Source organism: Brachyhypopomus gauderio, chromosome 8 (assembly GCF_052324685.1).
Source record: "Brachyhypopomus gauderio isolate BG-103 chromosome 8, BGAUD_0.2, whole genome shotgun sequence".
Classification (NCBI taxonomy): domain Eukaryota; kingdom Metazoa; phylum Chordata; class Actinopteri; order Gymnotiformes; family Hypopomidae; genus Brachyhypopomus; species Brachyhypopomus gauderio.
The window spans coordinates 4,539,708-4,564,709 of record NC_135218.1 but is presented as its reverse complement, the minus strand read 5'-3'; the positions used below and the strand labels follow the sequence as shown (position 1 = coordinate 4,564,709).

At 43.0% G+C, this 25,002-nt stretch overlaps 2 protein-coding genes across 2 annotated transcripts; one reads left to right on the top strand and one right to left on the bottom strand.

Moving 5' to 3' along the window:
* Positions 1-28: 28 nt before the first annotated feature.
* pacsin1b (protein kinase C and casein kinase substrate in neurons 1b) lies at positions 29-19,895 on the bottom strand. Its single transcript, XM_077013864.1, is given in 12 exon segments — positions 29-1,535; positions 1,657-1,832; positions 2,145-2,275; positions 3,492-3,612; positions 3,767-3,942; positions 4,635-4,790; positions 5,425-5,660; positions 6,868-7,024; positions 7,887-7,949; positions 7,951-8,010; positions 14,239-14,331; positions 19,769-19,895. Coding segments are annotated over 10 exon segments (1,383 nt in total). The 5' UTR covers positions 8,008-8,010; positions 14,239-14,331; positions 19,769-19,895; the 3' UTR covers positions 29-1,425.
* Positions 19,896-20,519: 624 nt separating this feature from the next.
* Positions 20,520-24,740, top strand: rps10 (ribosomal protein S10). Its single transcript, XM_077013865.1, has 6 exons — positions 20,520-20,652; positions 21,193-21,342; positions 23,061-23,235; positions 23,316-23,393; positions 23,511-23,566; positions 24,660-24,740. The coding sequence occupies exons 2-6, from the start codon at positions 21,193-21,195 to the stop codon at positions 24,699-24,701; spliced, it is 501 nt and encodes a 166-aa protein (XP_076869980.1). The 5' UTR covers positions 20,520-20,652; the 3' UTR covers positions 24,702-24,740.
* Positions 24,741-25,002: the final 262 nt, after the last annotated feature.

The following is a 25,002-nucleotide window of genomic DNA, read 5'->3' as shown; positions in this document are numbered from 1 at the left end:
CAGATTCCGACTGTGCCGAAGATTGTCGTTTCACTCAGGTTGATGTGTTTTATTTCGGATTATAATCGAACAGTCACTACACCAGCATCAAGAGCAGATTACATCACATTAACTTAAACATACAGGGATCATCCTGGTGTTCTTACCATACGCAAAACAGAAAAGCGCATCCAATGCACTCTGAAGGAATATTTCATACAGGAAAGCCAACATTGCTGGTAATGAGTAAAAGTTAGCAGGAGACAATTAGCATGAATATGAGATCATGCTAAATAGTACCCACTACCTTTTCTTCATCTTTAGTTGCATTGTCAGTTTTTTTTTTAATTGTTTTGGTGTTTTCTTTAATATTTTAATTTCCTTTATTATCCTTTATGCTTTATGTGTATCCGTGCAAATTACGTGGTCCAGTCAGTACAAACTCCACAACATTCAGGAATTGACCACATGTTCGTTTCACAGGTACTCAGCCCAGGTGTTTTAATCTTAAAAAGAGTCATTTAAGATTTCCTCAGGGTCTAGGGTCTATGTTTCCAGTAGGTAGGTCATGGCAATCTTACGGTAATCAAATGTCAATTAAACAAACAATTATTTTCTGTTATCAATGGGGTTTCTGGAATTACCTGTCACTGCATGAGGTGACAGGGCACTGTGTCACATACTGGAATATGAGCTTTTATAGCTGAACCTAAGTGCCAAATGCCAGTGCTGGATGTTCATACTCCAGCTGTAGATGAGAAAGATTAGAGCAGGCCACCTGTGTGGAATTTAACAAGTGTAAACACTGTAGAACATGCCCAACTATATGTGACTTCATTTACAGGGAGATAAAAACATGTCAAACCGTCATATACACCTTCGACAGGTACATCAAATCAATAAATAAAAATATAAGGAAGGCGTGTGAAGAAATGTCTTAGATCTGGCGCGAGGCCCGAACCAGGATCACGACTGAGTCATTGCCACGCGCATTGTTATCAAATGTTCACATTGCATAGCTAATTCTCGCTATGCTGGGTTTTCTGGAATACATTATATCAGTGTTTTTTACATGAGAACATACGTGCACCATCTGCCATTTGCACATACTGTAAATCCATACAGATAGTTAAGGATACAAAAACGCTCCTCACACACACTGCAGTGAAATATTGGATAAGTTCTGCTTTAAATGCTTCGTGTAAGATCACCCAATCCTCTTGGGCAGAGACAATAGAGACCGAGCATACTTTATGTGCACGCTGTGTTTTGCGTCACGCAAGTTTAGTCATTACTTCGAGTGCTAGGACACAGGGGACTTTTCATAGTAGACACATCAGCCAGTGAGCGGTCAAGAAACACATTGTGGAGTCTCTGATCATGTGCGGTGGACAGTGTAGTCTTTCGGCCCATACAGGAAGGAAGGTCGTTCTTTGTACAAGGCAACTAAATGGGCTCGACGTAGTTGGCCGGGTACAAGCCAAGCTGACCAGTATCCAGCCGTCCTTTACACCATCCTTGGCCATCTTCGTCCTCCAGTTTGGTGAGTTCATCACCTGGTAGGGAAGAGATCAGCATTAGGTGTAATGACCTTTCCTCCGGTGAGCCGTAGGAGGAGGTGAGGTCAACACGAACGTGTCAAACGCCGGGCGAGCGCCTTCCCGATGAGCCTCTCACCTGCTCGGAAGCTGAGCTCGTCCTGCTCCTGGCCCTCGTAGTCGTAAAGCGCCCTGACCCGTACCCCTCTCGCCGCGTCCTCCTCAAACAGGTTGCGTCCGTTGGGCTCGGCCGACAGCTCGTCGTCTGACCAACCTGCCGAGTGCGCCCGGGTCTTCTCAGCACTGCTCACGCTGCTGCAGTTCCCATAGCAATAAAGGCATGTTTTGGCTAAAAGGTTCAGTAATTGGCTGGCTTTCATTCGACAGCAAACCAGTAAACTACATTTGGCGGTGAGGAAAGAGTTCTACGAAATTTATTAAAAACATTCAGATTTCTTAGAATTCTCCAATTTCGTAGAATTCCCCAATTTCTCTGAATTCTGTAACCCTTCATTATGGGACTTAATTCACCATAGCCTTGATCTGGAAGGTTAGAAACAGTACAGGTGCATGGTAGACTAGGCCTAGTCCTAAACCCACAGTGCATTCTGCCACCCGGGCCTCTACCTGGTCCGGTGCTCAGCCTGTGGTGTTGCGTGGTCGCCGGCAGCTGTGACGTGGGTGAGTGTGACTCCATCATGGTTCTTTTTCACTTTCTCTTTTTTGTGGATGGCATGGGTCAGGTCTGCGTTATACTCCTGAGGAAAAGGATTGTTCAGGGTAAGAAGCACGTTCGCTCAGAGAAGGCAGTTGAGTTCAAAATGTTGGACAGAAACACAAGAGGGTAATGGTTGAACATCCTCAGCGGTAATGTTACAGCTGCATGTGATAAAATTTAAAACGTGATAATATTTAAAACATCAGAACATAGAGCTTCATGGAAATGGAAGCCATAGATACATTGGCGTTCTGTCAATATCGAAAAGGGACCGGAACAAAAGAAAAATAATATTTTTTTATACAGGCCCACATATTTTTATTGTGTGAATTACAAACCCTACTTGACATGTGAAATAATTTACAATTACTTCAACGCCACCTGGTGGTGTCGTTGGTTCATGCTGTGTGGTGCAGAATAACAACCAGCAATTCAAAATAAACGTAATAGATTACATCATATTTTACTGTGAGCTGCGTCCATGAGCGTCCCACAGAGAGGGTAAGAGGATTTAATCTCACATACAGAAATTAATTTAGAGTTGCTTTTGTCAGCAAGTGCGACAAACCAAAATAAAGTCCAGTGTTATTTATTACAGCCAGTGCCGTTGAGCCACACGTTTACTGGGAGGACAGGGATATTAGACTGCATGTCTAATTCATGTGGTGTACTAAGCAAGGATTTGACCTTGAAACGTGATTCAATTTGACCATTGCTGCAAAACATCTAAAATGCTTATATATTATTCTCATTGCATTATTACCATTGGTCTTCACAGTAGTAAAACATGGCGAAACATAAAACATTTAGTAGGAAGTGTTTTTTAAGGTTGAACTGGTTGCATCCACAAGGGTTCACCTTAAAAAATAAACTTTACATTAAGTGTTTACTTATTAACGTGAAGTAATGCATTAGTTAACATGAACAACACATGAAGTAACACATTAACAATAATTAACTAACGTTAAGTAAACATGTAACAGTAACATGTAACAGGTTTCTGTTTTGGCTCTTTGTTGCTCGCACCTTTTTGGTGCGTCCATTTACAGAAGGTGCGAGCAACAAAGAGCCAAAACAGGAGCTGCAACTGTTACATGTTTACTTAACGTTAGTTAATTATTGTTAACGTGTTACTTCATGTGTTGTTCATGTTAACTAACGTAACATTACTTCACGTTAATAAGTAAACACTTTTAACGTAAATTAAATGAATGAATGATCTGAGCCAGTCAACTAGATGAATACGGTACCGGTACCTCAAACTGTGGCCAGTTCATGTGCATGTCTGGGCCGCTGCTGCTGCTGAACCACTTGAGATCTTCTTGGGGGCTGGAGGAGGTGATGGTCCGCTCCAGCTCCCGGTACACTGTGGCATAGCTGCATAGAGACGAGACGCATGAACATACGGACGCGAACGTGCCCACCAGCGTGTATGAGCAGCCATGTTAGCGCTCGCGTCAGAGCGTCACCGACTCCGACACAAATAACGTCGCCGTGCCCAACGCCACGTTCTGCCAATCTCCCGGCTGACCTTTGGTTCTCGGCGAGGTTGAGGTGACGCTTGATGTCCAGCAGGACTTCCCGGAGGAACGCCAGCCTCTTCTCCTCAAACTGCTGGCACTGCTCGAAAACCATCTCCATGTTCTCCATGTACTGCGGCGTGCACTTGTTCAACTCGTCCAGAACCTTCTCATACTTGTCCTTGGCCTGCAACACAACACACCCCAACGCACCTTACAGGCCGAATTCACCTCACAAACCAAGAGACTTTCCGTGCTTCTTGGGCCTGTCATGGAAACCATAACACACTGTCCGATGTTTATCGTATTCAGGGTCAAGCCACTTCCCAAACTTTTCATTTGACTGGCACATTACTCCTCTTATTAGGGATATTTATGAGATCATAATGACTGCAGATATGCTGAGGAATTATATGATTTTACTGCTATGATATTCCTGATACAATATTAATTCAATTTATAACTTATGTATGCTGTGGTCCTTCCTGGTCAGCAGAGACTGATTTCAGGGCAATTTCGGATATGGCTTGGCATCTGCTAAGACCTGGGAGTTAAGTGGTTATGACTGATACAAGATGATGTTAAAGGCCAATGGATTGGCCCCATAGTGTATGTGACGGCACAGTGAGTGGAACCGTGTTCAATCATGTGAAGTAGGCCAAGGACAGAGCGTTGACGTCATGGTGGTCTCATTGCGCTGAAGGTTGAATTTAAATGGTATGGAGCATGTGGTTTTCCATAGAGCTAGTGTCTAATTGTCTTGCTTATAGCTTGATCGCTATTCCATAACAATTCCATAACAATTCCATAACAATTCCTTAACTAATCCTTGTATCCTCTGTAAACATGGTTCTCTTCACCTCCGTTCTCCAAGCTCACCTTCAGCGTGTCGTTCTTGCACTTGTCCACCTTCTCCTGCAGCTTCTTCTGCTGCTCAGGTGTCATGGAGGCCTCGGCCTTGCTGTTGGTTTCCCGGATGGAGGCCAGCTTCTCCTCTTTGCAGGCCATGTGGTAGGACTTCTTTGCTGTCTCCATCTATCAAGGAAAGTGTTGAGAAGATAAACCTCACCGCATACAAGCTAACAAGGAACTTGAACAACTTTGTGATTTGATTATAGGCTCAGTTTCTGTAGTTTCAGGGCAGAATGTGCCTATTTTAGTGAAAAACAGCAGACACTGACATTACTGGAATAAGGCAATTAGCAGCCTGTCTGCCAGAAGTAATTATTCAGCAGTCATGGTGGACTCAATAAAACATTGATTCAAATTGACCAATTAGCTAAACACTGTCAAACCTAGGTCCAATGATAATTAGCAGTGGTACAAAAAAGTACATACGTTTTACTCTACAAACAGTAGGGTAACCAACGCATTGGCCAGTAGATAAAGACGAAGCAAAGCATCCAAAACTAGACTCGTTTTATAAAAGAATAAATGTCTGAACTCCAAAAACACCAAACCAAACTAATAATGTATACCTGCTTTCATTACAGCACAAGTTAAAATGTCATAAACTGCACTGACAAAGAAAATAAATTGCAACTTCATCTGTCATCTGGCACAGTCCAGGTTTGAGCAGTGTTACCCATGGACTTTTCACGCAGTGAAACTCATTTAGGCTTTGATTCATCTAAGTTAGGGATTTCCAAAATGTTGTTCGTCTCCTCACCTCTTTCAGCTTTTTGGCCCATGGTTTCTGAGCTTTCTTGAAGCCTTCATCTGCCTCCTTAGTTTCTTTGAAACCTCCCATCATCTGCTTATGGTAGGAGTCTTTTTGCCAGTTCTTCACCTTCTCCAAGTCATCATTCACCAGACCGTTCCTCACATCCTGGTGGAGTTCACTCACTTTCTCCGCCTCCGTCATCAGTGCAATCCATGCTCGCTCCACCGTCCCATACTGAGGCCCTGGGGTTGGGTGGGGGTGGGGTTGTAGCAGGCACAGAGACATGGGGGTGTGGTTGTAACAGGCACAGAGACATGGGGGTGGAGTTGTAACAGGCACAGAGACGTGGGAGTGGGGTTGTAGCAGGCACAGAGACGTGGGGGTGGGGTTGTAGCAGGCACAGAGACGTGGGGGTGGGGTTGTAGCAGGCACAGAGACGTGGGGGTGGGGTTGTAGCAGGCACAGAGACGTGGGGGTGGGGTTGTAGCAGGCACAGAGACGTGGGGGTGGGGTTGTAGCAGGCAGAGACATGGGGGTGGGGTTGTAGCAGGCACAGAGACGTGGGGGTGGGGTTGTAGCAGGCAGAGACATGGGGGTGGGGTTGTAGCATGCACAGAGACGTGGGGGTGGGGTTGTAGCAGGCACAGAGACGTGGGGGTGGGGTTATAGCAGGCACAGAGACGTGGGGGTGGGGTTGTAGCAGGCACAGAGACATGGGGGTGGGGTTGTAGCAGGCACAGAGACGTGGGAGTGGGGTTGTAGCAGGCACAGAGACGTGGGGGTGGGGTTGTAGCAGGCACAGAGACGTGGGGGTGGGGTTGTAGCAGGCACAGAGACGTGGGGGTGGGGTTGTAGCAGGCACAGAGACATGGGGGTGGGGTTGAAGCAGGCAGAGACATGGGGGTGGGGTTGTAACAGGCACAGAGACGTGGGGGTGGGGTTGTAGCAGGCACAGAGACGTGGGGGTGGGGTTGTAACAGGCACAGAGACGTGGGGGTGGGGTTGTAGCAGGCACAGAGACGTGGGGGTGGAGTTGTAGCAGGCACAGAGATATGGGGGTGTGGTTGTAGCAGGCACAGAGACATGAAGGTAAAGAGAAGATGCATGTTTGGATAATAAAAATTTAAGTAAGAGTGAACTGGAAAAATTCTCTTAAACAGTCATGTTTTAGGCTTTAAACTTTGAAAGAAGAAAAATTACATATTAATAAAAATATAATGTGTTAATAACAACATTATCACATTAATCAAAGGTATAGATTTAAATGTTTATTCTATTCAGTTATTAAAATAGATGGCTGTAAGTGATTCAAATTCATTGAGGTCAGTGTAACTTGTAGTTGAAGTTCAAGTGTGAGAAAGGGAGAAAACATTTAGCCCTTCTGAAAATGTGACTCTTCGTAACGTTGGAGGTATACTACAGCTCTTGGCCTAAGAGCTCCTTCTGTACCTTTCTCCACCAGCTGTCTCCACCTCTTGGACCACTCCATTAACTGCTGTGCGTAGGCCTTCTCTATTTTGGCACGCTCATGGACGCAGCTCATGAGGTCATTGCAGAGCCGATGACCATCGTCGATCCGCTTGACTGTGCGCTTGTAGTTCCCGACCTGAGGGGCGCGAAGAGAGAGCAAATATAGCAACGGGACGGGCCGGTACAGATCATTCGCTTGAAATTTCAGAACTAGTGAGATTGAGTCGTTTTCTGTAATGGTGGCCACTCCTGCAGACCTCAAATATATCGTTAACCTTCTCATTGTAGCAATGACCTAATTCAAGTTTTCACAAAAAAGTTGGTTGTTTCGATATTGAAATACGTGTAATGTATCCCACACAAGCCCCCAGCCCCTCCAACGCCACAGCACCACCTAGAACCTTCATCTCCCCAAGCACCCGTTCCCAACCACCAGAGTACTAATTTTCTGGTGGTTAGGGAACCGGTCTTGTGACCGGAGGGTTGTGGGTTCGATTCCCAGGCCTGAGGCCATGACTGAGGTGACCTTGAGCAAGTCACCTAATCCCAACTGCTCCCTGTGCACCTCAAATTTCGATTGAGGTGAAAATCATAATTGACAAATATGACATGCTTCCGCACCCTTTTTATACGACATACTCACAACTTCCTCCTTCAGGAGTATTGTTGACTCATGCCACATATCGAGCGTTCCTGGATTGTATTTGCCTCTCTGTGTTTTGACCTTCGCTCTCTCTTTAGACCACATTCTCAGCCCGACCTCTGGATTAGTCACGGACTCTGCCTGCCTGGCCTGACCCGACCCTGGGGCGTTTTGACTACGCGAAAGCTCTGCCCTGCCCTGTTTCCTTTATCGTAGGTGCAACTTACCTTTAAAACCACGTTCTGTGGTTGCTTGCAGCTGTTTAGTAAAGACTGGATTTACTCAACTGGATCCGCTGTTATCTGATTAATTCCTCAGCGTTACAGTATGCAATAGGTATGAGGGGATGACTGACCTCCCAGAAGCTATCTGAAGCATCATCGGGCCCGGACTCCTCGTAGGAACCAGACATGCTGTGAGGTTTGGCAGAACAGGTTTGAGGTTGAAGATGACCGCTGCACCGTTGACTTCACCATGCACTGCAACACACAGGAAATCATAACAAAAACACATACATGAGCACATAGCAGGCAATATTAACATTTACAAAATTAATTTACAAAAAGCTGTTTAAAAGTGTTCTATCATTATGAAGTGTTTTTACTACAATTATAATCCTGAAGTCATTAACTTCATGTTGAATAAATCACCATGATTTCATTGTTTGCTGTAATTACCTTACAACTTATTAGAAAAAATGAACACGCGTTTGCCTATTCTATAACTGCGTGCTTATAGTCATGTCATGGCCTGGTGGTACGGAACTGGTCTTGTGACTGGAGGGTCATGGGTTCGATTCCCAGACCTGAAGCCATGACTGAGGTGCCCTTGAGCAAGGCACCTAACCCCAACTGCTCCCTAGGCGCCGGGCTAGGGCTGCCCACCGCTCTGGGCATGTGTGCACCACAGCCCCCCAGTAATCACTAGTGTGTGTGTGTGTGTTCTAACTGCACAGATGGGTTAAAAGCGGAGGACAAATTTCGATTGCAGTGTAGAACTCACAATTGACACAATATGGAACTTTTTTTTTTTACATTTATATCTAAATAAATCCACAAAATTTGAGCTTTCTTCTGCAGAGTGACCACGGATAACAGGTGTCCTGCTGATTGAATCTCTAACACTGCACACTTTGACTGGGTTCTGATGTTTTGTCCCCATAACTGATAATGGAACATTGATTTCAGCTGCAGACTACTTTAGACAACAGAAAAGGTCGATGCACCTGTGAACACTCATCCAGCATATGCTGTTATTTCATCCACTGTTGAATAAGCAAGATTATCTAACATGACGATAAGACACCTGGCAAGATAGACAGTGTGAAAGATCATTGTAAGCAACTGACCAGTTAAATTTAACTGTGGTTAAATGCCATAAATCTGTAGAGAAACACGTCCAGATTTACACTTCCCACTAACAAGATTGGATTTTTAATAAGGACCCTCACGAGTATGGTGACCCAGACGACACCTCTGGCTCTTTAAGAAGATTAAAATTGCATGCAATGAAGAAATAGAATTATTTCAAACTGACAAGACAATAGTTGCTGATTAAGTAGCCGGGAGGAGGCGTGGCACCCACGCAGAACATGTGTGAGCAATACTTTTGTTTAATGGGGGCAATGGGGGGGGGGAAGGGGGAGGGGCAACACAACTATTTGGGTCAGACGAAGCCAAAAGGTTCACAAAAAAAGGCAAAGACCATAAACCATAAATGCCAAAAACAAATGTGAGTGACCATCTCTGTGGGATTCAATTCATAAGTGGCTAGAAGTGCAGGGGTGTTTAAATGTGGAAGCCTGTGCCTAATCCACTCTAGTGGGGGGGAGCTTTTGTTCTGGACGCCATCCACACTGGTGTGTCAGACAAAAGCACCGTAAGCATGGCTAAAACATCTCATCGATTTACAGCTTAGCTCTCCGCAGCTGTTGATCCTGTAAGCTTCTACCGACGTAAAGGGGACATTTATTTACCACTTATTTAACACGCCACCAAGAGAAATAGTAGATTAACTTCAGAAAATTAAAAACGTCCACGATGATATCCGCGATGACAAACATTGTAATGAGTAGATTTGATATGAAATATCTGTTCATATCAATACACAGGTGTATAAGATAGACATGAAAATGTACACACCTAATTTTCACCTAAATGTATTTGAGCATGTTTCGCCCCGCCACAGCCCGCTGTCTCTCTGGACCCGGGTGCTGTTGAGGACCAGCGAAGCAGCAAGCACAGAGACCGCAGACAAAGCCGGAGGGGGGGACCCAGACCCACCCCCCCCATAAGAAAGCAGCGCGTTGGTGACAATAGTGTCTTACCCACTCTCGTCCATCGGAGGCAGGCAGGGTCTGCCTGTGGGTCCCAGGCATGCGAGTCTTCCCTTCCCACTGACGCGTCCTCCTCTACGCCCGTTTGTTATTGTTCTGCTCAGCCGAACTACGGTCAACCGGTCCACCGCTCACACGCCGCTCACACCGGCACCACTAACGCGAGGACCCAGCCCGTACTTTTACCGTGTGGAGTCCAGGAGAAGAAAATAATGTGATGGGAGTTTCTAAAGAGGAGCTTTGTGGGTGTTCCTGGGAGAGTGTGTGTGTGTGTGTCTGTGTGTGTGTGTGTGCGCGCGCAGAGGGGGAAGCCAATCACAGTCTGCTTGAACAGTTCTGACAGTAGTGGGTGGGTGGGGGTGCAGGACAGTGCTTACAATGTTTACATCTGAAACACACGTCAGCTGCCTACCAACTTCAAAGTACTTAAATTTGCTTGAATTGAATTGGTGAAAACTGAAATGGGAACCCCAAACTACTATTAATGACCAACAGACTAAAGGCAGTAAGGGAACAGCAGTCACAGTTGGTGTGTATACTGAGCATGTGCACCGATACACTGATCAATACACTGATCAACTGATCAATACACTTATATATGTGTGCATAGATCTAAGGCTAATCTAACCATAACTGAGCAGTATTTGACAGAGCAAGCTCAAAGAGAATGATGAATTTGGGGAAAAAAAGCCACATTAGCTAACATGGCCAAATATACAGCACAATGAATGTAATGAGAAAATGTAATGGAGAATGTATATAAGTAGTAAATACTATTTTTTTTTACTTTTTATATAAGTTAAATGACATTTAATTCAGATGTAATATGCATGTAAGTGCGTTTCTCTTCCATAATACTTTCCTTTATTAATAAATTCTATTACATTCTTATTATGATTAGCATGGGAAAACTGATTGCATCAATCATCTTCTTTTTGTGTCAACCAAGTAAAAAAAGAAAAGGTCATGTGTCTTGAAAACATGATGGGGTGACTGTCACTGGATGAGCCAGAGCAGGAGGCGGAGCCAACAGTGGGGGGTGGAGCTGGTGAGGGGGCAGGAGCAGAGGGGCCCTGGGGGCCAATGGCGTGATTGATCACCCTCCCAGCGTGGTGTGGAGTGGGCACTGGGGGCAGACGCACGGCCTGGCTGGCGGCCAGAGCAGCCTCAGAAAACTGCACTGGTGGTCAGAACACTGAACTAGGAGCCCCAGAGAACTGAGCAACACCTGCTGTAGCTATTACAGCTACCTCCCTCTCTCCTCCTTCTCTTCTCCCTCACTCCCTCTCTCTTCCCTCACTCCTTCTCTCCTCCCTCGCTCCCTCTCTCCTCCCTCTTTCCTCTCCCTCTCCTTTCCTCAATTCTTCTCTCCCTCTCTCCTTCCTCTCCTCCTTCACTCCTTCTCTCCCTCTCTTCTCCCTCTTTCCTCTCTCTCTCTTCCCTCTCTCCTCCTTCACTCCTTCTCTCTCTCTCTCCTCCCTATTTCCTCTCTCTCTCTCTTCCCTCTCCTCCCTCACTCCCTCTCCTCCCTCACTCCACCTCTCCTCCCTCTTTCCTCTCTCTCTCCTTTCCTCAATCCTTCTCTCCCTCTCTCCTTCCTCTCCTCCTTCACTCCTTCTCTCCCTCTCTCCTCCCTCTTTCCTCTCTCCTTCTCTTCCCCCTCACTCCTCCCTCTCTCCTCCTTCACTACCTCTCACCATTCAGTATGACCCATCCAGGATGAACTATCCCACCAAATGTATACCAGAGCCAACCAGAGCCAAAGTCCTTGCCGGGTTTTATTGTGGACCAGGTTTTATTGTGGACCAGGTTTTCATGTGGACCAGGTTTTATTGTGGACCAGGTTTTCATGTGGACCAGGTTTTATTGTGGACCAGGTTTTCATGTGGACCAGGTTTTATTGTGGACCAGGTTTTCATGTGGACCAGGTTTTATTGTGGACCAGGTTTTAATGGGCGCCGTACTAAAGGGAGTTAAACGTGTGGATGATGCTTTTCACCAAGACACAAATACAGCGGCCCGCGTCATATTCACCCTTCTAAAACGTGGGCAGAGATGAATTATTCACGGCTTTCTGTTACCTGATCACCGTAGCAACTAGCTATGGACTAGAGGTCAAAGTTCATTGCATTTGAGCCATGGGAGCCATCTTTCTTTCCTCAATTTGAATAATTTGAACATTAAGTGCTCTAATGCTTAATGAGGTTTAGCAATTTGGCACAAATTCTGTACTACAATCATCTGAAAGGATTACGCTTCTGTTCTTTTACTAAATGAATTATTTGCATTCTGCAATACAGTTTTAAACCATATCAGTGGTGTTAATTATCTAATTTATAACTTCTAAATCATAACTTGAATAGTAAATCTCACAAATGTTCATACCTTAAAGTAAATGTAAAGGTACATTTTATATGAATTTGGATTTTTTTCCCCAATTATTTTGAGAAAAAATGAAATCACATCATATACGCATCTATATCTAAATCTACTGTATATAAATCTCTATCTTTATATCCTTTTTAAGGCTCCCAGGTCCTGATCTATTTAAAATATGCAAATTTATATAAACCTCTTGCAAATTAGCAAACCACATCTATTTTCTTAGTTTGCTTTAATAAATAATCATTTCTACCTAAAGGTGCACACAGGTCAGTGTGGCTTAATTTAGCACAACTAAGGTGATTTACTTACAGGCGATTAGCCTGAAAGTATTTTTGATAATGGAGATGGCGTGCGTGAATAATTCATCCATTACGAATGAAGAGCAGGTGCTAATCTTCCGTGCAGTCTCTGTGAAGAAGAGACCACAAGAAAGGATACTACGTAACGGCCAGACGCTGCGTGAAAAGGCCAAGATAATGATGCTACATCGTTTGGTTTCATTTAAATTTTGCTCATCTTGTGTCTTCTTCTGTGCCATCGTGTCTTTCTTGGCTGCAATTTTGTTTGCCCTACAATGTTGAAATATGTTTTTGTTTGTTTGTTTTAAAGCCTTGAGCTCCTTAATATACACATTTCTAAAACGTCTGTCATCTTAAATATTAGTTTCAGTTATGTTCCCAGTGAATTTATTAATGTTCTGTGGTTGTTGAGAACATTTAGCATATGTAGAAGCTTCATTTAAATATTGTGTTTGCACACGTGGCCACTTAACCAAGAAGATCAACACTTTTTTGTATAAGTCCCCAGCCAAACACCCACTAACTACATATGTTTACTGAACTGCCCACACACATTTGCAATTTTTATTTTGCTCTCTTAGTCAGGATATAAATGTATTACTCATTCATCTCCATTTAAGGGTCCACTCCAGCTGTATCCATCAATGATTCATCACTAGGACTTTCCACATAAATAGAAACCAAGAGCCTTTTTCAACAGTGGTCCATCACCAGGTGACTATGTGTGTGGATGACATTTGGATGACACTGACACGAAGAATCTTAGAATGTCACACCAAAGGTCTAAAGTGTTGTAGCTAAACGTAACAGGATCTGTGACACCGTGATGATGTGTGCGATTGCACATACAGGATTGTGTTTCTTTTTGCAAAATGAAGCATAGTAATATTCAATTTGGTTAAAAAAAGATTTTCCTTTAGCTAGGATATGAATAGCTCACAGCGAGGTGAGCTTGAACACAAGTTGTCTGACCTTGCCTTAACACCAAAGCAGTCTCCTGGTATAAAACTACTGAAACACAACACTTTAAAAGCGAAACTCCAAAATCCTGCCACAGCCTACACCTACGGCACAATCTGTTCTGCCTGAACTACCAGCTTGGTTGCCAGAATAATCAATACAGAAATGATTACAGTGAACCTGAAAGGTGACAGCTCCATGATAACCAGGGAACCAATCTCATGATCAGGAGACGCACACCTTCAGGAAAATGTCTCAAATCTCAGAGCCATAGTGTTCAAATTCAAATTTAAATAGACAGTGCTTTTTACAGCAAACATTGTAACAAAGCAGCTTTATAAATGTTTGGGTCCAGGTCCCTAATGAGCAAGCCAATGGTGACAATGGCAAGGAAAAACTCCATGGGCAGGATTAAGGAAGGAATCTTGGAGGACCAAGACTCCAGAATAAACCCATCCTCCTTGGGCAGTTCTGCAATGGAGTACTGAGGTCTCACTTACACAAGGCCCTAATAAACATTTAAAGCTGCATGATAAAACCAAATGAGAGCAACATCGTTCTGGAACATTAATTGCATAATATCAAACATCCCATATTCTGTTATGTGCCAGCTCCCCTACACACATATTCCCAGGTAGAATTATTTATCGGTTGGTATGTTGTAAAATGTAAAACGTCTACTCAAATCAAGACTAAAGGAAATTCTTTATGAAGAGATTGCACCTTACCTGAGTATCCCTTATGGAAGTTCAACAGTGCAGGCTTGTAACCGATACTCCTCAGAGTGCACAAGTTTTAGCATGTCTGGGATACAGTTGAGTCTGGAACAAAGTATGGTGCCACACCTTGCTGTCAGTGCCACACAATACACACAGACACACACACTCACACTGAACTTTGACAGTGCTCTCAGGGACGTGCCAGTCCATCAGTAATAAGCAGACACGCTTACACGCCACTCCTCGTCATAAATACCGATGAAGCATCTTAAAAGGAAAAAGAAGGTTGAACTGAAAAGAAACATTCCTTGATATAAAACACCCCCTCTACAATCCAAAGTGTAACACACCATATAACTCCAACATGGTCATGACTGAGTCCTAAACTGCTAAACAAAACACATCGAACACTTGACACGTGACACATGAGGTGCTATAAAATCATTAAGTATCTGAACTGTGAACAAGGTCTCAATAAAGTAATAATCAAATGTGACATGCTTTTTCTTCACTATGAACGGGCCATTTTGAAACAGTCGCCACCAACCCCCAGCTGAACACCAGAAGTAACTCATAAGAATAATAATACAGGAGTTAGGTGATTAGACTGCTATTAAACATCTTCAGTCTTTGAACAGTACACATATGTCAAACTGAGTTCTTCCATTCGCTACATTAACGTGTTAAGAGTGATATTTGTGGCAAATAATGTGACCCTAACATACATTTTCTTATTGCTTAAAGTTCACATCGTCTTCCATTCACATTCACATGGTACAATTCATGGTGCAATTCTCTCACTATTTAATCCTGATTAATAATTATCCACAGTTAATCCACTGTAGGGATCTGAAAGGAAGCTCCAGAGAGTGGGGCTGACTGCGATGGCAGGAGGGTTCAGGCCTGGTTCATGGCGACGGGACATTTTTCTTCCCTCTTTGCTGTATAACACTTTCCCCCCGGTCCCTGGGGACGTGTGGAGGAACCTCTTATGGTCTGCATCTCAATGACCATCTTACACCAGAGGGCTTCGGTATCCATCTACAGCAACCCCCCCTGCTCATCATAGTTACTGTTTAGTCAAAGGCTACATGGCCTTTCTATGTAAAATCAAATATACTATCCAATATTGCAGTAGTTCTTAGACATAGAAAGAAGGTGTTTTAAGTTGTGTTCACAATTCAGTTAGAAACAGATGGAAAAACACTTTTTAGAGAAGTAGTTGTAGTATGTAGTATTAATGTTGATATTTATGGATCTTATGACATACACCTGTCCCCCGTCCCCCCCCCCCCCTCTCATGGGTGATCATGTCTTTTTTTTCATTCGCAGACAACCTCCAAGAGGCCTGGGATTCCCCCATTATTCCCAGGATCTCTGAGAACATCACCTTTAGATTGGAGATCATTTAGTGTCAGGAGTTTCATCATCGTTGGGACACTCGTGATGTTTCCCTCTTTCAGGCCCCAGAATTCCTCAAACTTCTTATATTTCTTATATTTTCACCACACTGGACTCGTCACATTTACTGCTGCTGCTTTTTGCATGTTATCTATGATCACTGTCTCTAATTGATTACACCATTATGCTATGGGATCAATCCATACATTTCACACACACACACACACACACACACACACACACACACACACACACACACACACACACACACACACACACACACACACACACACGTTTAGTATACCTGGCTCTGATAAATCAAGTCTCCTCCACTACATCTTGGCCCAGTGACACATTAAGGGCCTAACGGATACAGTTAGGGCATCACACCCAGCAGCGTCTCGTGCTGACTACCATGGTATTTACCTCTGCCTGCACTGCAGTCAGAACAAACGCACCACGATATTGTCATTCCGACTGGTGCTGCAAGACTATAGTTTTATTTATATACATATAAAGACAGACATTGAGCTTCTGGTGTAGCTTATTCTGCACACATACCAAACACCTTAACTTGGACGTACATTCACTAATCTCCTTTAAGAGACACACATTTCACGTTGGTGCATTTCGTAAGTGTACGGCCACACACCCCAGTGTTGCTGTGCACTGTCCCAGTCATTGATGGTTGGTTTCTGACCACAGGACCACCACCGACCAGATTACATTTTGGTGGCCGACTATTCTCAGCAAATTATTTTTATCGATTTATTTCTATAAGGGGTTGGTGTGTGCGTGCTGCCCTTACATTTCAGAAACAAAGTGGAGTTGGTAACACCAAATATTAAATAATAAATGTTGTCCTTGATGTTGATACTGTATTTTATTGTGCTTCTCTGTTGCTGTTGATGCTAAATCTATGTAAACTACTCTGTGGTGGGTGCAGGTTGGTACCAAATGAGTCTGACTCATGGATTAAATGAACAGTCTAACAGGCTGTTCTGAATCATGACTAACTCTGTTCCAGTGAGAGTTCACCTCTCCATGGTAAACATGTTGTAGATCATAACCCTTACCAGGGAAGATCACTGCTAGAGAAGAAGACCCCCCACTCTTCCCCTCACAGACAACAGAACAACATACGAACACTCATGATGTCTTGATCATTGCCTGTGAGAACTTGGGCAGTGCCTGAGGAACCTATATGAATTCAGCATGCATCTCTACCCTTCCATGCTTTGGAAGCTTCGCCACGATCAATACGTCAGACCTCCTTCACGCGTCCCCCCTCACCCTCATCTCCACCTCCCTTCAGAGACAATAAGCTCAGATCCCAATGGTACACAAGAATCGATGCAAAATGCAGGAAGCACAACTAGTTCGGACACAAAGATTCATTTCTAAAAATGTTTGTCTCTTTTCAGCTGTAGACGACTTGCCATTGACTGGATTCACTGGTGAAATCTATACGATATTCTGCCTGGGCGTAGAGCGTGATAAGCAAAGCACCCAACGAGCAGCATCATTATCTCCTATCGAAACTCAACCTGCTACTGCCCACGACAACAGGCTGCTCAAGTGTAATCAGGTAAATCTCAATTATACATGCAAATTAGTAACGATTATAGATGCATTCAGTTTAATCCCAAATTCTCAAAACACCAAAATCTAAGAAAGCTGAGAGAGAAAAACTTAATATAGCTCTCTACTAGTGGCATAATTCATAATTAATATTAAGTATGATAAGAGTGTAATGTTGCATTCAGTATAAAGCAAGCTAAACGTTTCTGCAGAGATAATAGTCTCCAATTCTATTTGTAATTTTAACAGCGTTTACTGAAGGTCAGTAGGACTATTAATTACCCACAGTTCTGTATAACCTTCAAAGATCTAATGTGCAGGCTACATAATTAAAATAGACTTTAATGGAGATAAGCATGGACGTAATTTTGATTTCAAAAGTGGGGGGGACATGGATTCGTCCCTATTTAAATATTTGGTTTTAACCGTAAAAACTGGGGGACCCCTAACATGCCTGTCAGAATTCATATCCATCTGCTTTCGTATGTGCAGTTAGGCCCCCAGGTGGCAAAGAGATCCATTGGTTCACTGGTAGGTTACTGGTTCAAGTCCCAAGAGGGGCATTGATGATCAAATGAATTAACAACCAGGGAGCCTAAACCTTGTTGAAGAGCACTGCTGTTGTCTTTGAGCATAACACTTAACCCCACTTTCCTCCCCCCACCCATGAGAAACAAAGGCATGTAGCTTCTCACCTTTAGTTCAATGCTGTTAATTAGCAGTGCAGCTTACAGCTTGCTTGGACAGAGCTCCTTATGTTACATAGCTGAGGCGTGATAGTTCAGTTTTGCACCACGGCAATCTCCAAGCAATGCATTAAGACAGCATGCAGAACACTGGAGCAGATAAGACAGGACGTGTGGATCGTGGTTCAAAACCCTCTCCTCAGAGTTAATCACTTACTGAAGATGGCTGACACGACGTTCATAATGAAACAGGGGAGAAGGTTCTCTCCTATATATTCCATTGGTTTTGAACTAGTACCATCACCCATTATAACCATAGGGTCAGTTACAAATTAATAGGCCTAAGGAACAGCTGGATCTCAAGAGATATTAATTTTCTGTGACACCAGCATGCTTACTTACAGTTCATACATAACAGACATGTACATTCACCTGAACTTAATACGATTCAGGTCACGACAATGCCACAACATCAAAGCACATCTCGTACTGAATTAGCATAGTACTATTTATACATATAAGCCATAATAACGGATGTAGCTAGAATACAAGTGTTTCAGTGCACTTAACTCAAACAACAGACCAGAAATTAAACAATAAATGATGTCTGAGGCATGATGGATGACTCCATAAATTTTTTTTTGCGTGACAGACATATTTACAAGCCAATCAGAACTTTTCCTGATTGGTACATATGAAATGAATGAAGAAGGTCTGTTAATGGATCACAGCCATAAGACCAAGAGGGGCCAGCAGGTCTGTTGAAGGTCTAGACGAGCACAAACTCTTCAGGATCTTGGGCAGGTCTCGTGTCCATATGGTACAATAGACTGACAATGTCAAGATTTGGTTTTGGCGGAGGCCAAGGAACCAGCTGGATATACCATATGATCCACACCACACTGTATCAAACACTGCAGCTATGTCAGGAGTCCTGGCCCTGCAACGCTAACAGGAATTCACAATACGACTGATTCACACGAGAGCACTAAACGGTTTGTTATTATCAGCAAAAGAAAACAAATATTCAAGTGCAAGCTTGGTCTTTTCTTCTGACCTATCATGCAGGGCAATTAGACTGGAACCTAAAGTTCACAAGAACATTTTGAATACAAGAAAGATCTCTCTGAGGGGTCGCTGAGATTGCTTTTAGAAAATGGCCTTTTGTGAACCTCCACAGGGGTCTGTTTGAACAGAAGTTTCTAATTGCTTGTGTTATCCGCTGTGCATTTGTGTCACAGAATTTAATGAAGGGTGTTTCAGGCTCTCTCTCTCTCTCTCTCTCTCTCTCTCTCTCTCACACACACACACACACACACACACACACACACACACAACACAAAGATAAATAAGATACATTTAAGAATTTTGGGCTTCTTGTATTTACTTCATCTCCTTAGTTTGATTGTTGTCAAGGCTATGCATTCTAACTTATTACTATATATATAATGCATTAATGGAAACAGAATTAAATTTTGGATGAATTAAATCGTGTCTTATAAATGGGTATCGTGGCTTACCCGTAACTCCATTGGGTAAAACACATTATTAATTCATTAACGGGATAGACTTACAGCCAGCCACATGCATCTTGCAACTCTAAGCACGTTTGTCAAAATGCAAAATCGAAAAGCATGACTTGAGCAGTTCTCAGAACAGTAAAAAAAGAAACCTTTAATCCTATGCACTGTACGCCAAGCATGCTGAAACCTGGCCTATCCATATCGATATATCAAATAGCCCTAATAACACATTTGGAGTGAAACTGGACTGGCTTCGTGCCGCGTATCCCGATGCGATGTCCTGTTCTCTGCGGCACAGTTCAAGATCCACACAGTAAATCATGTAAATCGCTGAAACGTGTAACATACCAAAGGCGCAGTGGTGAGACTCCAGTCTCCTCTTATATTTAAAGCTTCTTCCTTTACCTCGCAGGACACCCAGATCTTCACCTCGCAGGAGACCCAGATCCACTCCGGCTGTAACGGGGGTTCTGGTGCTGGAGGCGCGGATGGGGGATGGACAACGAGGGGACTGCTCTTACATATTCATGATTTTATTCAGAATACCACCCTGGACACTAATAACTCAACTCCAAAACGTAGAAAATCATTACAGCTGTAAATACTTTATACTGCGTATAAATTTACTTAAGCAACATCCTCTAATGGATACTTTTAATAATGTTAAAAACTGTCTTCACTGCTTTCTCTTAAAATAACTTCCAAGAGCCAGTAGACTTGGGTCTGTTTATTCCGCCAGGTTATTATTTTATATTTTAACACTGCACTGTTAACGTAAAAACGAAGATAAAATAGCGTACTGTTGAAATATAACATGTGCTTAAACTCCAGTGACCTGGTGGCATAGCTTAATAATTTTATTGAATTAAGCTGTGTTTGCATCATATTCCATAATGTGGAATTTTGCCTTTATTTTAGAATTTCGAGATTTTAGGCTAGATCTAAATATGTGTAGAAATAACATAATATAAAGATTATATAGGCATTACTACCGATGTAATGTAAATGTGAAAGCGTCATCTTATCATTTATTTCAGGGTAAAATAAATGATAAGAATACACTTTAAATGGCATGGCTTGGTGTTTCATTCTCACCTAGCGCCAGCAGCGTTTCCCCTCCAGAGCAGCAGGTGACGCTGTGGAGTGCGTGACGCCCTCACATCTGCGCCAATAACGCGAGGGAACCCGAGGAAACGGCCTTTTCCGGCTCCGCTCTCTCAGCAAGTCTAAAGGTAGGCAAAGCCAAGACAATAAATCCATCTAAAATCAAAACGATCGTTGGTCGTATTGTCCTTTTTTTGTTTGAATATACGAAAGGAATGCTTTAGAAACATAAACTTGGCAGTCTTTCGCAAAATTACGTTTGTATATTATATATTTGCGTGTCCTGTCGCTTTGCTAGCTTAGGCGCTAGTTAGCATGAATGATCAGCCCTGCCTAGTGCCATGACAGCAGAAAACAACTGGATATGGTATAAATATACGTGTAAATATAGATATACAGTCTCACATCTACACGGGTGGGACGCTTAGCTCGCTGTAAGCTCGGCAGCTATATTTAATAATGCAGTATCTGTATTGATACAATATTGTATTGAGTGTTGAGCTCGCTGTTATGTTCCTGGTGTTGGTCCAATGGATGATGGCGAGTTAATGTTGATCTGAACGTGTTGTGAACCAGTAACAGCTTGTAGTTGCTGGTGTAGAAGTCCCACACTTGCTGTGTGTTACACGAGAAGTGTAACTTCTCGTTTCTTCTTCTGGTTCCTCCAGATGTTGATGCCCAAGAAGAACCGCATTGCCATCTACGAGCTCCTCTTCAAAGAGGGCGTGATGGTGGCCAAAAAAGACGTGCACCTGGCCAAGCACCCTGAGCTGGCGGACAAGAACGTGCCCAACCTTCACGTCATGAAGGCCATGCAGGTGAGTTTATGACGTTTATGACGGGGTCTACATCGTGCGCTGCCCTGGATGGTGCATGTTATAAAATGATCTTCACTCTACATGGGATACTCCCCAGGGAAGACCAGGACACGGCACAAATGTAATGTGCTGGCATTAAAATAAAGAAAGGTGTTGCTGGATATATAGCAAAGCGTTTTAGTGCTCAAAGCAGACCCTGAAACTCGAAATCAGGACTCCCTGACCACCAACTCAAAGTGCTGAAATGTCTTGAGCTGCCATTCAATGTTGTAGTTTATTTAGTGTCACCTTCCCATGGTGATGGATCTTGGGTCGTAATTCTCCTGTGTAAAGCGCTTTACTATATAAGTAGACTTGTTTTGCCTAAAAAGATTTAATGATGGGACCTTTTTAAACAGATCTGTGTCTCGATCACAACAGTATTACACTGATTGTAAATTTAATCATTCACCTCTTCAACTAAAAAAGAATGAGGTGCCACTGGAGACAAAGGTTTGAACCACAGGAAACGTATGCTGATGCAACACGGAGGAATTGGGGGGGTATCCGTTATCTGTACGTCATGTTCTGACCTACGTTGGGAGGATTCAGATCACATTTCGTTGGCTGTGTGCTGCAAATTTTCCACCTACCTTTTACAGAGAAGACAGGTGTCATGGCAGTGTGACCAAACAGGTAGACTGACTGTTCAATTACCGGTGATTATATAACCAAGGACCAGAGATTTGGATTCAAGGACCATAGTTCAAGACCATGGCCAACATGACATTTTAAATGCACTTCTTAGAGTGCACATTGTCTGATGGTTCCTTTAATTTGCTAATTTATGCACTGCTAAATTAAAAGGCTATATAAATACATATTCTAATGAATCGTGAATTTTATCCCTTGAATTTGACATATTAAGATCACTTGTGTTGTCATATGGCAAAATGTGATTCAGTTAAGTGAGTTAGACCAAATGCTCTTGAAATTCAATGATGTAATTTTACATCTGCCAGCAACACCTTTAATCTTGCTGCCGACCTTTTACAGTTCTTTAGTTCCTGGAATTGTGTTTTAAGTGTGTAATATTGCACCGGGAACCTAGATGTTTACATTCTTTGTACACAGTAATTATTCCTTCTTTATTTTGTGTAAAAATGTTACACCTGGCTGTAGCTAGCACTATGATCAGCTCATAGAACAGCAGGTAAGCTGTGCTGTTCTTCATCCTTCTGGCGGTCTGATGTCCACACAGTCTCTGCTCTACTCTGCTCCAGGGCCCACAACACTGCTCACCTGCCCATTAAGCCCTTGTGTGTCATATCAGGTGTGCTAGAATGGTGAAACCATGACACTACAGGGCAGTGTGTTGCCAGGAAGAGAGATGAAAACCCTCATCGGGTGCATTAGTTTTTAAGCCTAAAAGCATTAAGGATCAAGTCGTGGGAATGAATCACTCTACAGGTCTCTCTCCTCAGATTGACACATCTTGTTTTGGTGCTCCTAGCAAGATTTTTATTTTTGTGGGTTTTTGAAGTTTGTGAATGCACATAAATAATGTTTCATGTCATTAAAGTATTCACATCTTGTTTATGAAATTCAAGGATGTCCAATTATGATATGCAGATTGAATCTGTACAACACTGTACAGTAAAACAACAATTTGTCTGCCAAAGTGAAGTGAAGGTTCTTTGAGTAAGCGACGCTTCTAAACGTCTCTCTCGTCTTCACAGTCTCTGAAGTCCTGCGGGTATGTCAAAGAGCAGTTTGCCTGGCGCCACTTTTACTGGTACCTGACCAACGAAGGCATCCAGTACCTGAGAGACTTCCTGCACCTGCCCCCTGAGATCGTGCCCGCCACCCTCCGTCGCCAGACCCGTCCCGAGACGGCCAGACCACGCCCTAAAGGTAACGCTCCTCACGCTTCTGCCATTCGACTAGACAGACTGTTTTTAAACAAATGAATAAACATGTTTTTCTCTGGTCAGGTTTGGAAGGAGAGAGACCCGCACGTCTGGCGCGTGGAGAGGGAGACAGGGACGCATACAGGCGATCCGCTGCTCAGCGTGAGTGTTTCCTCCTCTACCTGCAATCCAGCCCAACGTTTAACGTGCTGGCTGGTTCTGTTGCTCTGCTGGGTGGGTGTGTGGAGTCTAACTGCCTCACTGGCTCTGTTTGTGTAGCTGGTGCAGACAAGAAGGCTGAAGCAGGTGCAGGAGCTGCTACAGAATTCCAGTTTGTAAGTACTACAACTCCTTGTGTGTGTGTTGGCTTGCTGTTGTGATAGTACTGTGAATTAATTATGCGATACTGCACAAATCTCATCCGAGTGTAAATTTTCATATCCAAAAAATGATACATAACACAATATAGCAAACTGAAAGATCGATTTCTGTTTACGTCTCATTTAATACTCGACAAATATACTGAAGAGACACTGATATATATCAGCACAAAAGCTTTGTCTACCACCCCTGTCCCATTTACATGATCTCAAACAATGGCTGAGCACAAACTTTTAAAAACAAAACCCTGCTTAAAACTGAACTCTTTACCGGTCTGAAACACGCACAAATTCTAAGCTAATTTTACATTTAGTTTTGGTCGTCTGTTTCACCCTCATCAGATGTTTGCTTCTTCTCCTTATGGGCATTTCCAGCTCTGCTGCCAGATTAGTTAATCTGCCCATATCCCCCTCGTACCACACTGGCTTCCTGTCTCACTTCACATACAATTCAAACTGCTGTTGCTCTCCTACATGGTCTCGCTCCCCGTAACTGAACTCCTGCACCGTTCTCTCCATTCTCACACAGGTCTTCTAACGTTGGCCTACTTTCTATCCCAAAGTTTAGATTGGTCTCTGTGGGTGGTAGATCTTTTTGCATCTTGGCCCCAAAATTATGCAACAACATCTCACAATCACTCTGTCTTTGTCCTTCTCTGTCCACCTTTAAATCTGGACTTGTATCTTTTCTCACATTTCCCAACTCTGGTGTAATGTGTGCTGTTTGCCTGTGTCTTAAACTTGCTTTTGTCTGTTTTTTGTCGGAGTCGTTTTCTGTTTTCTCTATGGAAAGCTACTTGATAGTTTATCAAAGTTTATAAAGTTTGATAGTTTAATTTAGTTATATATATATATATAATAGTGGTGTGCCATTATCGGCGTTATATAATATAGATAGTATAATTTGTAACCTTATTGCTTCGACTTACTACTTCATTCTTAAAATTTTTAAGAATATCAAAGCCACTTAACAGCAGACCTGTTTTTTTTTCTATTGTCACTTGACTTTTGTGTGAACTAATGAGGAATTTCATTCTCTTTCTCTTAGAGAGGTGGTTTTGGGCGTGGTCGAGGACAACAGCCACAGTAAATTTCCACATGCTCTGTATAATAAATTTTTGAAAACAGATTGGGATCCTGTCTTCAATTTTCCCAAAGAAACATGATTAATATTGTGCGTCTTGTAATGCGAGTGTGCAGGTAGGGTGTTTGTGACCCAGAGTATTGTTGCAGTTTTTAGCTGAAACATTGACACTCACTGGCAAACGCCCCTTCAACTGCAAACCAGTCAAAATTCAGTTACTAGCAAAACAAATCTCCATTGAAGATCACATCTGAATGCAAATGCAGTTTTTTTTTTTAATTAAATGCCAAAACTGATCCATACTCAG

Excerpts from the sequence above, each read along its gene's own strand:
- rps10 (XM_077013865.1), top strand. The coding sequence starts at position 21,193 with ATGTTGATGCCCAAGAAGAACCGCATTGCCATCTACGAGCTCCTCTTC. Across the intron at positions 21,343-23,060 it reads ACGTCATGAAGGCCATGCAG|TCTCTGAAGTCCTGCGGGTA; the intron begins GTGAGTTTATGA and ends TCGTCTTCACAG. Across the intron at positions 23,567-24,659 it reads CTGCTACAGAATTCCAGTTT|AGAGGTGGTTTTGGGCGTGG; the intron begins GTAAGTACTACA and ends TCTTTCTCTTAG.